The following is a 15,344-nucleotide window of genomic DNA, read 5'->3' as shown; positions in this document are numbered from 1 at the left end:
TGCAGCCACACAAACAATCGATACAACACACGTCAAGGTCACAGATCAACAATCAGATAAGTAAGATCATCAAGAACTTAACAAAATAAATACATTTGTGTCACGTCCTGCATGTCTTTTAAAATCGCCTCTATCAGAGTTAGCTGATAGGAATGAAGGATTTAAAGTATCTACCAGTTCTTCCTGAAGATAGTTTATAGCCGCAGCCTCGATGTATCAACATCAGCTCAGCAGAGAAAACATGATTACACTGGTTGATAAAGTTTTTCGCCTTCTTTATCACCTGTTTTTCCCAGAGGTAACACAAGTCTCACCGCCTGACTCCAATTATCTTTGAGCAGACTCTGACAATGCTAAACAGGCTGTTCTTTGTACATCGAACCAACAGATAGAAAAGAAAGTAGAAAGAATGTTTTAAGGGCTTCCCATGAATGGTTTATTCTCAGTCCTCTTGAAATTATTGTCAGGGTCAGTCAAATTTGTTCCATTTGGTCGTCACGGCTGTGTCACAGCCTATACTGTGACACTGACTGAGAAACCTGGAGGTTGACAGAAATTCTGACAAGCAGGATAAATAAGAACGAGAACAAGACGGACTGAGTGATGGAGCCATGATTCAGAAGAGCTTCATCCTCTGCTGGAGAGCATGGATCTGCTGCAGTAATATGCAGTGGGCCTGACCTAAGATTAGCTCTGCAGCACATAGATTGACACCAAGGGTTAATACCCTCAGCTTAGTAGATGTGTTTTTTCTTAGAGTGGTCTTAGTCGGGAAGCTTGCATTCATTACATGGCTGATAGTTTAAGTTGTTGATTTGTTGAGGAAAACTTTGTGTGAGAAATGTTGTTTTTCCTCTTCATTGTATTTTGCAGAAACCCCATTACATTTCGTAATTGACTCAGAAAACCCTTCGTCATTGATCTGTGTTTTTGGTCAATAAGGCTATTTTAGACTACCCCACTGCTCCTTTTGTCTACGGCATAAAGGTGTTCATGGATTTCTGCATGCATGTTGTTTGCGATTGTGTGTGTGTGTGTGTGTGTGTGCGTGCGCTGCTTTTGTTTTGTGTGTATGCATAGCAATCTTTGGTGGGAACATCTGTCTCTCAGAGATAACACAACCAGGGAATTAGCCACGCTGTCTTATAACCGAGCATCACATCTCATTATTACAGCCCCCTAAACACATGCCAGTGTATGCTCAGGGGTCACAAGGAGGAGAGAGATAAATTGTGCTCTAATTACTGAATCTCTGCAGGAGCTGACTTATATTTCCAGCCAAAATCTCAGGACTGGGAATTTACATTTTGTGTCTTGTATTGCATCTGCTTTTGTCTCTCTCTCTCTCGCTCTCTCTCACATACACTCACACACCTGTATGTCTGTGACTACTCATATCACAGAGGGCAAATCAATCCGGTCCCTCAAAGCACTCTGGGTAGTCTAAGTCCATAGACCATCTGGATGCCGCTCTGTTGCCTTCTGTGTTCTGCTCCCCGAGTGCCGGCCGCTGCAGTGATCAACTGTTTGGCAAGCAAGTTTCATATATTCACGGCTTCACCATTAACCACGCATGGATGCATAGCAACAGTTGCTAGCCACTGTAACCAATGGCAAGACATGCACGAAGAAAATACAAATAAAATAATAAAAAAAAAATGGGCGCATTTAACAGCAAAAACAGACTGATCCTTGAATTAGAAAGGGAAAATAAAAATAAATAAAGCTTGAATATTTTTTGCACACATTTTATTGAATATATTGCTTTTTTTTTTAAATAAACACAGGCTTTTACAATTTTCAACATTACTTTGTTACACCACCTCGTTTTTAATCTGGGGACAGGGGGGTCACAAAATAAAGCAGTGTAGGAAATAATAATTAAAATTCTTCTTCTTTGGAAAAGTACTGTGATTTAAAAAAAATAATAATACTCCCTATTCTTTTTTTTTTTCATGCTCCAACATCTTCAATGCGTACAGTTCTGAACACTTTGACAAAGGGTCACACATTACATCATATTGAAGGATCATAACATTGACAGGCTTGGAACCACTGCTCTGTCATCTTATAAAGACTCTGGACTCTCACTGTGAGAAAATGATAAACCACAGTGTATAAATTCTGTATGTGGGTGATGTTGTAAAATCATTGCGAATCAGGCAGAGAGACAAAATTATTTTCAACCAAGGTTTAATGTTACAGCTCAGGTTCATTCATTGCCGTCCCAGCAATTGATTTGTTAAATGCTACATGAAAGAAAAATGTCTTGCCACGGATGAATTTGAAAGGTTTCTGGAGTGCTTGTGTCACTGACGCCACCAGGTGTCTAATATTCATCTACTGCTAAAGGTTAAGTTCATCCTTTATGGTATTGTTTCCTGTGAATCTAGTGTCATCACTCACTGTCAGGATATTTACACTATAGAGACAAAACAGATGTCAGATATGGAAATGAGCTCTTATGATGTGTGTGTCTTTCTATAATTATCTCTATCGCACACACACACACACACACACACACACATGCACACACACACGGTTGTAATATGACTGTAGTCTGGCCCCAGTCCCTTGAATGTTATTTATGTTTGTTGAAAGTCCCACTCAGAGTAAGATAACCCGTATGAAATGGAGCTAGGGATAGAGTATCACTTTATTGTGACCCCCACCCCTCTCCCTGCATGAATGATACTTCAAAAGGCAGTTGATCTGTGTGTGGTTCAGCAGGAAACAGAGAGGATGACACCAGCCCAGTTTGTCTTTGAATTGCAGGTGCACTTTTCCTTTTTATTCTGGGCCTGAATGAGAAATGGTTGAAAAGGAAAAGATCAAAGCCTTCTCTTCTCACTGTCTGGTGCAACACAGCAGAGGCTAAACAGTGAAACAAACTTTAATTTGTGAGTGCATATGAGCAGAAGAGTTGGAGTATAAAGTTCCTCCTCTCACCAGTCCGTGTTGCCAAGGAAGATTAATAAACATGGCAGCCGCTCTATGAAAATCATAGCGCCTTCTGTTGAAACCTCAATGGCCAGACTCTGTCCATGAAAGGCTGAGGGTTCAAGGGTTGAAGTGCTACTGGGGAGAGGGGAGCCAGTTGCGTGGCGTGGAAAGCAGCGGACTGTGGGAGGAGAGTGATGGGTTGATGGGACAGCAGGATGGAGGGAAACAGGGAGGAGATGGAGAAAGGAGAGAGGTGAAGGTGATGAGAGAGGGAGGGGTGGATGGGTGGAAGTGGATGTGGTTGGATGGCACGATGTGGATGGATGGCAGGGGACGGGGCTGAGGTGGAAGAGGATGAGGAGGACGGGGGCATGGAGAGGCCTGTGTGTTGTAAAATAATGTGATGAAGGGGGGAGGATGGCAGAGGGGGGAGGTTAGGGACACCCAGAGTCATGGGCTGAGTAAAGCTCTCGTGTGCGGGCACATGTAGGAGTGGGAGCCTGTCCTGAAGGGCGTGCTGTGCTTGTGTCTGCATCATGTCTGTGTGAATTGACTGGGTTTGAGGCTGTGAGTGGTTGTGCAGGGTTGCAGGTACAGGTGTGTATTGTTCCCCTGCAGTTCCACAGTTCTCTCCTTGTGTGGTGTGTGTGTAGTTTGTCTCTTTGCGTGCCTCTGCACTCTCCTGCATCTTTTCCAAAACTTTCTGCATGTGCTCTCTTGCCTGCTCTTGCAGGAGGCGATATTTGTCAATCTCCTCAGCAGTAAAGCTGATTGGCGCTGCTGTCTCTCCACCTGTCTGCTTGTCGTCAGTCCTAAACTGTGATGGGCAGAGATTTGGCATGCTTCTGGGTTTGGACTCAGCCATGTCCAGAGAATGCTGCCGACTGTCAATGACTGCTTCTGGGCCCACTCCAATACACTTAGCTTCCTCTTCCTCTTCTCCCTCTTTGTCCTGACTCTTCTCCAGCAGCCACTTTTTCCTTCTGGCTTTTCTCTGCATCGCAGGTAGTTTTCCAATGAGGGGCAGAAACAACGTTCGAGCTTGTTTCTGTGGTAAAGACTTACTGGGGGATAGTCCTTGAAGAGATATGCCTGAGCTGCCTGTAGTGACAGAGGCTGCGGATCCAGGGGTGAGATCAGACTGTGAATTTGCCTCTTCTAGCTGAAAAGGATTTGTTGTTTGACATTGGTGCATTTTAAGACCTGGAACTGTGGGAGCGGAGGAACAAGATGTAATGTCGGGTGTAGTGGGTATGGAACTCCTCCTCTGCCTTTTTGCCTCTTGTGGGGGCTCCAATGAGAGACCTGTCGCTTCTGATGACTGCAGCCCGTCTACTGTAACCTCTGAGCAGGTGCTGCTCCTGCTCCACTCCCAGCTCAGCTCGGAGACGCTAGTGCTACTGCAGGGGCTGCAGGAGCGTGGGCTAAAACATCTGCTTGCTCTTGTGTTGATCACACTCTGGGGGCTGTACGTCTGCCTGCTTGTCCACCACTCAGGGCTGGAGAAGTGTCTGGAGTTTGAGGGTCTGGTGCCTGTGCTTCTCCACACACAGCCCAGGCTGTCTCTGCTGTCAGCCCCTGTTCTGGAGGCTAACGTGGAGTTGTGCGCTCCCCTGTCCTCCCAGCTGTCGCTGCTGCCCCATGTCCATCTGTCCACACTGCACCTGTCCCAGTCTGCATCCTCTGTGCTAACATGTCTGCCTCTCCTGCCCCAGCTGCTGGTGCTGGGGCTAAACCTGACCACCTGATCCCTCTCTACTGCTCTATTTCTTGATCTCCACCCCGTCATTGACCTGCCCTGCTCATTACCTCCTGTGCACTTTCCTGTTAACCACTCCCACTGCTCTGTGTCTGATATTAAGTCTCTGTGTCTGCTGCTTGAATTCCCTCCCATTTTCCTGCCCCTCTCTTCCCAGACTTCACAATGCCTCGAACTCTTCCTCCTGCTATGAATGAATTTCCTGTCCTTGTGGGGGAGTTCTCTCTTTCTCGCTGGGCCGCTACCACAGTTGTTGTCACGGTAACAGCCGTCAATGAAACTCCTGGGGTTGCTATGGTGACCCTTTTCCCAAAACTGCTTTGAGTCGCATCCTGGTGAGAAGGAGTGTAAGGAGAAGTGAGACCGCCGAGGAAAAGGCACTGCAACGCCGTCTCGCTTTCCCTCCCCCTCGGTGTCTCTGTCTGCTGTGTGTCTGGTGAGTCTGGAGTAAGCGCCGCAGTCTTCTGGCTGTGACTGGGAGTCAGTGCTGTGGCTCCTGTGGGGCCTCTTCTTCCGGACAGAGACAGATACTGGCTTAGCCTCACACCTCCCCTGGAGACAACTGCTCCCTGCTCTCTGCACCCCACACCTCATCCTCACTTCCCTACGTTGCTTTTGCCTCCGTTTCTTCCCCCAGCTCCCTGCAGCCTTTCCCTTCCCTTCTCTGACGGTGGAGACTGTAGAGACAACACTCCTCACTTTGCACCTTGTTGATTGGCACTTCTTTGAAGCTTTTTCTTCTTCGCTCGGCTTCTTCTTTCCCAGGTTGTATTTCTTTGTGCTGGCTTTCCTCTTTTTGCGTGACACTTCTGAGGCACGCACGTACAGCGCCGGAGCACCGGCACACTCAGACGTTGCCTTACTCCTACACTCACACCTGGATGGGCTAATGCACATCCCCTGTGTGCCAGACTGGGTGACAGACTCTAATTTGCAGCTCAGGGCTGTGATGGCTCTTTCCCTTATCCCTCTTGCAACCCCTAATCTTCCTCCCAGAGGATTCTGGGAGTTTGTGTCAGAGCTGTCACTATTGGCAGGGTCAAATGGATGGGAGGCTGCCCTCACACAGTTCTCCACACTTAAACTGCATCTTTCTCTTTCAGCTCCTGTTTCCGATGTTTTTTTTGTGTGGAACAGGTGTGCTTTCGTCTCCACATCAATGTGTTGCTCTGCCTTGGAATTCTCCTCTGCAATTGTCTGTTCCGGCGCACTCACCTCGTGTCTTGTCTGTCTTTGTGAGCTGGAGTGAGCATCTGATATGAGAGTAACTGACACGCAGGAGCTTGATTGATCTGCGAGAGCACACAGCTGATTCTGTTGTAACGCCTGCCGATCATCTGTGAGTTGTTCTGGTCGTTGGGGTTTCAAGTGGAGTGGGTTGCAGCTGAAGGAAATGTGCGGTTGACACTTAGTGAACTTAAGTAAACTGACAGGCCATCTCAGCTGGGTGGAGCCATCTTTCCCTAGCACAGACATGTGCTCACTCTCCTCCCTCCTTGCTTCTGTTTGTGCCTTTACCTCCGTATCACTGTCTGTCTCTTCTGTATCCATGTGTGCCCCTGCTACTTCTCTGGCCCGTACGGTCACCTGGGTCTGTGATGGTGAGAATAATGAATTGTGGGTGTGATTATTGGATGCTGCTGTGGAAATAAGAGGGTGTTCTTTTACGACGTCTGTTTTTGCAATCTCCTCCTCTTCTCTCACTGTCTCTCCAGGGATTGACCTCGCTTCGCTTGGTCCAACACTGTCAGAGTTAGACTTATGCCTTTCACTCATGCCCTGCTTCCTCTCCTCTGCGGCCCCAATCTCCCTGTCAGTATCATCCATTATTTCTTTTATCCTTTCTTTCATTTGCTCCCTCTTTTCTCTTTCTTCCTCCTCGAGGTCTGAGAAGACAGAGGCAGATGGTTCCAGCCTGGGTCCCCTGCGGGAGAAGCAGAAGGACACCCCAAGTCTGCCACCAACTCTCTCCCGCTCAGGGAGAGGCAGCTGGGGATATGAGCCTGTACAAGATGGCTGGATTACCACATGGGGGTCTGTATTGGATTCTGGATGTGTGATTAGTGTGGACTCTGCGGTAGCCAACGTTGCTTGGCAAGGAGCTCGGCATGGATCTTCAGGTAGTTTACTGAGACCAGCTGTGCTGGTTTGCGTAGCATACGATCGCTGGATGTGGTTAAAAGGTTCAGGTTTTTCTTCAGGACTGTGGTCTCTCTCTCGCTGTTGGCACGCAGCCCTGACTCTACTTCTTAGCCCGTATGTCCTCACTGAGTCTCTGCAACAAGAGGTGACAAGAAAAATACAATATGTTTGACCTAAGCTTAGTTTGATCCCAACTCTCTATCCAACATGTGTGCTGTCCTTTCAACTCAAGCACATTCAAGTTGGGCAGCAAGTTAAAAAAGTCTTTCCTTGCTGGATGTCACATTAGCTCTTAAAACTGTTTGATGATTTCTACTTGTACTTCAAAAAAATTTCAAGCAAGGATAAGGGTGAACATTTTAAAGTCATTATTAAACAGGCGAATGGGGCACCAGTTGTCAATATAAAGTAAGTCTTTGTGAAGCCTTGAGTCACACTTCAAGGTAAGGCACTGGCTAATAAAGTCTCATTAAACACTTGCGAGAAAAAGGGGCGCTGAGGAAATTATTCACAAAACTTTGAAGATAAACCATCTGTTCCAGGGGATTTGTTATCCTTCAAAAGTCCTACACGGTCATAGATTTCTGTTAGTGATAAAGGGTAATCACACAGATCTATTGCTGAGTCATTAAGTTTCAGAAAATTCTGTAATTACTCATTATTCCCTTTAAAATACACGTGGGGTGGATATAACAGGACCCCAATCTGGCCTCCTATACTACCTTCTTTAAGTTCTCATACAAGTAATCATTTCTGTTTTGCTCTTTTCTATAAAAGTGATTTAATTGCACACGTCGTGGGCGCAATCAAGTTCATTATGATGTGATGCATTGCTTCGTGGCGACGTTTTCATTGTTTCAGGTGTGCAACCCCTGAGACAAGTTTCATTCATTCTCCATTTTAATTCACTTCTTCTTTTTCATTTTTCACCTATTCATTCTACTCTGAAGCTCCACCTGCTGCACCCACAAACAATCCACTCTCAGAGTGTTAGCAGGAACGTGTCCTGTTATATTTACTTCACCTGTGGCTTATGTAGGCCAACGGAGTGCTCTCACATCCATGGATGCATCCATCAAATCTAGGAAATGTTGACTGGATGTGACACACTGTAACCTCCCTGGACTCCTGCCCCTGGTCTCATTACACACACACACACACACACACACACCTCCCACTCACCGCTGAGTTTCCTGTTGCAGCTGTGCTAGTTGGTGCAGCCGCCTGACAGCCTTCTCCTGTTTGCGCTGGTCCTTCCATGATTTTGAGGCCACGTTGCGAGCAAACTCCCTTTGCTTGAGGTCCTTCAGCCTCTACAGGGAATGAAAATTAGGGGGCATAAAGGTTGGGACAGGGAAGGTGTGTGTGTGATGCAGGGTGTAGCAAGGAGGAGGGGAGATGTGAGAGTGGGGCAAAAGGGAGAGGAGAGAGCGAGAGATTAGTTTTATGAAGCTCTCCACTAGCAGCTGTCATGCCAGTCATAGACATCATCAGCATTTGGAGATGTTCTCCTCCAAAGCTTATGTCCAATTAACTCCATTCAGCCTGGAGGAAAGCATTTCTCCTCCAACACACAGCTTGAGAACAAACAACCAAACTAGTGAATAGTAGATTACAGATGCAGACAAGATCATTTACATAAATTAGCCAATGATGAAGATGCGCTTTCTGTTGCGAGTTCTGTTGGACTGACACGTCTTCTTGTTACCCAGCCTTCTTCAGTCCTATCATCACAGCTCAGTTTGAGAGCCTCTGATCCACTGACATCTGCTTTGTGGCTGGAGTGTACCAAACATGCTGATTTACTGATGCTGAAATCACGACAGACAAAGGCATGGCTTGTGATCATTGGCAAAGTAACCATGATGGCCGGGGATTTTCAGATTTTCAGAAAAATGATGAGCCATTGTATGCAAGCATGTGTTTGCCCCACACAAACAAACACAGATGCAAAAAGCACGACTTGACAAAGAACCACAACATACTGGGTGATTTATATTTGAACAAACTGGCGGGCCATTATCTGCACTGTTGTGCCGAAAATGTAACAGTTAGCGGCGCTTTTCTGTGCGTTTGCATTTGTGTGAGACGATGCATCTGTAGGTGCACAAGTCCTCTAAAGGAAACAGTGATTCATGCCTCTCTGTGGTTTCCTTTTCTGACACACTTTAATCCCTCCTTTATCCATGCTTGGCAGGTGTGTGTGTGTGTGTGTGTGTGTGCATCTTGGTGTGTTTTTCTGACTCTGTGTGTCTGCATGTGTCTGAAGGCTAAGGAGGTACTCAGGAGTTTGGAATAGCTGCAGTATTGTGTGCCATCATCCTGCTTTATCTTCCGTCTTATTCTATTTCGCTTCTCGGTACAATTTTAGCTTCTTCCCTCAGCAAATCCACCCATGGCTTATCAACTCAGGATTTGTTGTTTATTTTACACATATTTGTGAACTATCCTGCAGTATAAATTGAAACAGGATTACACCACTCTTACTTTTAGATCACATCCCGTTATTATCCACCCGGATCACACACACACACTCACACACATACACATGCACACACTCTATCTCTCTCTCTCTCTCACATATGCACACATCAGATTAGCCCCTCAGACATCAGATTTATTTATACACTCTCTTTCGCACCCAGATCTTCTGCAGGAGCTGACAGTTGTCAGGTTAATCTCTGCTGAGTCTTACACAAGCGCATGTCTTTTTACATTATCACTCAGCGCTTAACATCCCACTGTCAGTTCGCTAGAGACAGCATGAAGTATATGCCAATGGAGCATCAATTGTGGGTCTGTATCCCTTAAACATATGTCTTGAATTGTAGGTGTTTTTTGCACTGGAACTGTGTGTGTGATCACACAAGAAAATCTGCTTGGGTGCAGCGAGGAGCTTTGATGCCAAACTCTTTCTTTGGGAAATATTAATCATGTTCAAGCAGAGACACATGCATAATGAACCAACACGGACGGAGCCAGGAAAGGCGTGGAGGAAGGAAAGATCAGAGTCATTGTAATGTTGCTGTCCATGGCAATGACTGAGAGCAAGAGCAGTTCATAATAGTTGGAGTTTAAGAAGAGGAATAGCTCTCCTTGCTCTCACATTTGCACTCTGCCAGGTTACTGTTGTCTCTTTAAACAGGTCCCACTGCAGGCAAACCTGTAGCTATATTTAGAGCCAAATGAAATATCACACAGAGAGCCATCTTCAGTGAGCACACTGGGAAGAGATTCTTCTGTTTTATACTTTAAACGCAGGCGCTATTGTTTTCAGTGGCGATGTTGTGTTACCGCCTCTCCCCAACATAATAGTCTCTGTGCTGTCTGCCAAAGCCTCAGTCAATATTCTTATAGATGTGTTAAGGAGGGCTCGAGCGGAGGCAACTGTGAATGCGCAAGAGTTGATTGCCCCTTTATTTAAAAAGGCAGCGCAGGTCTGTTGTAATGAGCAATTTTCTGTAATCATCAGTAAATTCAGATGAAGTGCCGTATTCAGACATGTTTATCCCTGAACCGATGACGAGGAAAGGAGACAGGGGAAAATGCATGCAGCTTCCATTCCCCAAAGCCAATACTCCTGCAGGGAAACTGTCTTCAGCTAGAATTTCATCTGTTGTCTGCTCGGTGGGCAGAGAGTGCATGGATGCCTATATGTGTGTGTGTGTGTGTGTGTCTCAACAGTGCCAGTGGCTCCTGTCAGCTCAGTGCCTCATACAGCTCGTTTCATGTGTCTGCCTCTGGCTAAAACAAAGCATTAACACTGGCCTGCAGTTGTCTCAATTCATTTTCAAAGAACAATGACAAAGGAGGAACAATCTTACTTAATGTTTATTTCATGTTGCACAGTGTGGGCGTTCAGAAGAGGCAAGCGGCTCGGCTTGGTTTGGAGATTGCCTGTATTTGAGGATGAGTGTGTACATGGGTAAGTGTGTGTCTGTGGTGTATTTTTGTATGAGTGTATGTCTTGGCATGACAACAGATAGCTGTAGGGTAATGTGTTATCAGCAGAACCTTCAGCATATTAGACCAGAGTGGAGGTTGTGTATGAAAATGGATATTACAGCAGAACACAGGAGGAAAAAAGAAAAACCTGCTCCTGCTCCCAGGCTTTTTCCTAATGGTCCATTGGCCTCATCCTGCCCAAACCAGAATAATAGAATTATACCTGAACTGTGACTAATAGCGTCATATTTTATTTGGTACAAGATGTTGTTTTTTCCCTTTGAAGTTCCAACAAGAGTCGTTTGAATTTGTAACACTGTCCTTTTGTACATGATACATCAAAAACAACTGCTCCTAATCATAAATTAGAAACAATAGAAGAAGATAATGTCATGACATTTTAAGTTTGTAAAAAACATCTCACAAAATTCCAAAATATGACATTATCAGATATATGACAACTTTATGAGAATGAGTTTGTTAACTCCAAGTATAATCCAAAATACAATTCATTTGAGAGTCCAACACGACGCTTTCACAGAACCACATTCAGACAGAGACAGAAGACGGGTTTGGCAGTGAGCAAATAGATGTATGCAGTCTTATTCTATCTTATCTTAAAAATGTTAATCTGTGTTGCGGCACATACAGTGAAAGTTAAATTGTTCCACCTGTGAGTGAATGTGTGTGTGTGGGCTTATAAGAGATGATGGTTGTCACACTCCTACTCTTACTCGCTTGAAACTGCACCCAGTGGGTGGATTCACATGGAAATATAATGCAGTTTCCCATCAACACACACACACACACACACACACACATATTGCAAAAACAAACCTAAATTCTGTGTCAAGAAATCATAAACAAAAGCTGGCTACATATCACACGTTGTGTGTATCTGTGGTGCAGGTGTGTCACATAACACTGTACCTGTTTGTGTGCGTGGTCGTAAGAGTTGATGTGGTTGTCAAACTCCTGGTGTCTGAGGTACTGCTTGTCACACAGCTCACAGTAGAAAAGAGCCTTCAAGTCCTCCAATGAGCAACCCAAAGCCCCGTCTGTACGTTCCTGAAGAAAGACGACGACAGAAGTGTCAGAGGGATCGGGGTGGGAAAGAAAACAGATTTACGATAGATACTTAAACAAATAGATATTAAGGGTGAGAAGGGCTCGGATACAGAGTGAGAGCAGTTAGGGGTGGGGTCAAAAGAGCGGCAGATTGGAAGCCATTTAGCTTTTGTTAGCCATTTAGAGCAAATCTGCATCCCAGAGACATCAGCAGTAATGGCTTCTACATGTGCTCTGCATAAAACAGCTAAACGGCTTCCCATTAAAGTATGCTGCCTCTGCTGCTGCTGATGCTGCTGCTGCTGCTGCTGCTGCTGATGCTGATGCTGATGCTGCTGCTGCTAGAGAATGGACAAAGGCACTGATGATCTGTGCTTATAGCAATTTGAGCCTGGGGAGACATTTAACACAACCACTATAATAGAAACCTGTGTATGTACAATGAAGGCAAATAGTCTGAGTCAGAATGCAGTTCAAAAGACAATTGTAGCTAACAGACTAAAAAAACCTGAATATTTTACCCTTGATTCTTGTGGCTTCTGGCTACGACAATTTAATTGTAAATGTAATTTACTTTCCCCTTCGAAAAGTCATCTGTAAAAGACACACACACATCTTCACAAATAGCACATGGACAGACAGATAAACATGAAGAGACAATATTCACAATTATCATCTGAAAACCACGCATATACATGTGAAAAGCTTCACTGAAATAATCTCTCTATCCCTTTCTTTTCCTCCTCATTCACATGTTACCATTTTCCATTCTGCTATGTTACAGATGTATTTTACCTTTATTATTATGGCATGACCAAGGTTATTATAGTTAACGAAAACTAACTAATGTTAACGGAAATAAAAATAAAAACTAGAGTTTAAAATAAAAACACCTGATAACTAACTGAAACTGAATTGTGTGTTGATAAAACTAACTAAAACTAATTATGGTTGATGGTATGGTGTCTAAGCCTTTTGGGTTCATATGAAGTGTGTTTATTTTTTCCCAGCCGGCAATAACTTGTTTTCTATTGGTTTCTGTTTACAATGTGGGACATAAGGTGATGCAGGTTAAACATAACATCTGTATTCGGGTTGAGTTGGTTCATCAAAGTGAATCAAACCTCTCGTATTTAATTGGGTTTATTTTTAAGATTGAGCTCCCTGAGACTCCTGGTTCACAAGCAATGTGATTTGTCTCATGAGGGTTATTTATTGTTATTTATGTTATGTTCATGTGTATCTTCAGTCTGTTGGCTGTTTGATCTTTACCTGACCTGACACTAACTGCATCCAAACTCAACCTCAGAATTATGCACATTTTGCACTTAAGAAACAAAAAAAACCCCTAAAACTACTAATAAAACTTATAAAAATCTAAACTAAAACTAAGCATTTACAAAACAAATGAGCAAAAAAAACTAGCAAACCTGCTCTAAAAACAAATGAAAACTAAAACTAATGAAACGTCCCAAACCATTATAACCGCATGACATATTGATTCGTTTTGATGTTTTGTCAGGTGGTCCAATGTATATAGACCAAATTAACCTTTTTTTTTATTTCGGGAAACAACCATGACACATGAGACTTGTTATGGAAATTCAAAGCATATGTATTTTCTATAGATACGTCCCTGATTATCTTCAGAGATTGTTAACTTGTCATTTTGTGGATATAGAGTGGGCTGCCACTTGGTTTTGATCCTCTCGCCCAGTATCATTAGGGAGTTCACTTCAGCCTTGTATGACCACATATCATTAGTATGTGTAATAGTGTAAAGGTTTTTTTATATGCATGGTAATTCTGAATAAAGTCCCTGATGGCCCCTCTTACTTATACACAATACATGCACAGCACAAATGGAATATAGACCTCAGGGGATAAACCTCTTGTCTGCATGCTCGCGTCAGCCAGAGGGCTTTTTTGGTCTGAGGACAAGTACAGTGTGGAGCACTATATCTGTGTGTACTTGTGCATATGTGTGTGTGTGTGTGCATGCGCATTCATGCCATGCTCTGCTTCAGAATGTAATTTCCCTCAGGCTAGGGGCTGCCAATAAACACTATTGAATTGTGTTCTACACTGACATGATGGGAATTTAATTTGAGGTTGTCACTACTTTTCTCCCCTCCTCTGCTTCCATTTCTTCCCTCTGTCCATCTCCTCTCTCTTTGCTAGCTTTTTTATTATTGTATCAGCCCCCTTTTTCTTTACCTGCTCTCACCTCACTCTTATTCTTGATTTCTGTACCTCCCCCATGTATCCCCCACACCACCTCTATTTTCCATTTTCTCTCACTCTCTCTGGATTGCTCGTTTTCTGTCTGGTGGGCCCCGGGTCATCCTCAGACAGAGTCTATTGGCCCCAATTTGCTTCAGTAATATGGAACAGGAACAGAAGTGTGAGGAAAAGAGAGGGACTATAGCAATGTAGACAAGAGGAGAAATGACCCCTGCCTGCCCTCACACACACACAAATGCACACATGCACTCTAACACACACATACTCACACATATGTTGTAGTCTCATAGGGTGTAGAGTAAGAGAGGTTAGAAGAACGACAAGGCTGACTAAACTCTACCACACTTGAATCAACAGACAGGTAACTAATATACATTGATCCTGCTTGTCTGCGTAGTGTGTGTGTGTGTGTGTATTGATCTTCCTTGTAGGCTTAAGTCATGACCAGGAAATTATCCAATCACACAGAGCGGCCTTTCTTCAAGTACTGCTGGGGTGATGAGATTGAGATAATGACTGTTGTGTATTTGTCAACCTTTAGGCGTGTGCACGATTCTATAGGAGCTGTGCATGTGCACGCTCTCATACATGTGCTCATTATATGTGTGTACATGCGAGCGGGTGCATATTTTTGTGCACATGTTGCCTTTGTACTCCTGAACCCTTCCTTCTCACCTAGTTGCATTCTGTCCCGGTAATTATTTTGAACAGTAATATATGTAGGGGAGAGATGTGAGAGCAAGGGAGAGGAGTGCGTGGAAGAAAAAGCACAAAAGCATCAAAGCAGAATTGCGTGCGTGAGAATTTATCACACTGTGAGGACCCAACTGTGTTTACATCATCACCATCACTGTAAAGCATACAGTATTTTTTAAAATGAAAGAAGTTTTAAGGGCTTAAGTAGTAGTTATGGTTAAAGTTCGAGTCAGTCGCCAGGAAAATGTGTGTTTATAGATGTGTGTTTTTCCTTATGTCAAATGAACCCTGACAGGTGATTCCTCCCCCTTCCCAGTGAATGCTTAAATTAAACACGATTATTTATTTGCTTTATTTGCTTTAAATCTGCACACCTCTTATGAGTTCCACTGACAAATATGCACACACACACACACAGAATACATACACACATTCAGCACGCCAACACAAAAGCACACACTTATGCATGCACAGTCACAGCCTGTCAACCCGATACTCCGGTGCTAAATTAATCTAGACCTCAATTTACCTCAGTCGCATAAATCTG

The 15,344-nt window shown here is 44.1% G+C and overlaps 1 protein-coding gene across 2 annotated transcripts in view; it reads right to left on the bottom strand.

Annotated features, from left to right (window-relative positions):
- Nucleotides 1-1,914: 1,914 nt before the first annotated feature.
- LOC122760453 (G patch domain-containing protein 8-like) overlaps nt 1,915-15,344 on the bottom strand; it is a 36,886-nt gene continuing 23,456 nt past the window's right edge. For both annotated transcript variants that reach the window (XM_044015549.1, XM_044015548.1), the window contains exons 3-5: nt 11,720-11,857; nt 8,027-8,157; nt 1,915-6,977 (exon numbers count right to left, since the gene is read on the bottom strand). In XM_044015549.1, coding sequence (XP_043871484.1) covers nt 3,002-6,977; nt 8,027-8,157; nt 11,720-11,857 — 4,245 coding nt within the window. In that variant the 3' untranslated portion in view covers nt 1,915-3,001. The remainder of the gene's footprint in view (nt 6,978-8,026; nt 8,158-11,719; nt 11,858-15,344) is intronic.

Source organism: Solea senegalensis, unplaced genomic scaffold (assembly GCF_019176455.1).
Source record: "Solea senegalensis isolate Sse05_10M unplaced genomic scaffold, IFAPA_SoseM_1 scf7180000013654, whole genome shotgun sequence".
In the NCBI taxonomy this organism is placed as follows: Eukaryota; Metazoa; Chordata; class Actinopteri; order Pleuronectiformes; family Soleidae; genus Solea; species Solea senegalensis.
This window is presented reverse-complemented; position numbering and strand designations above follow the sequence as displayed.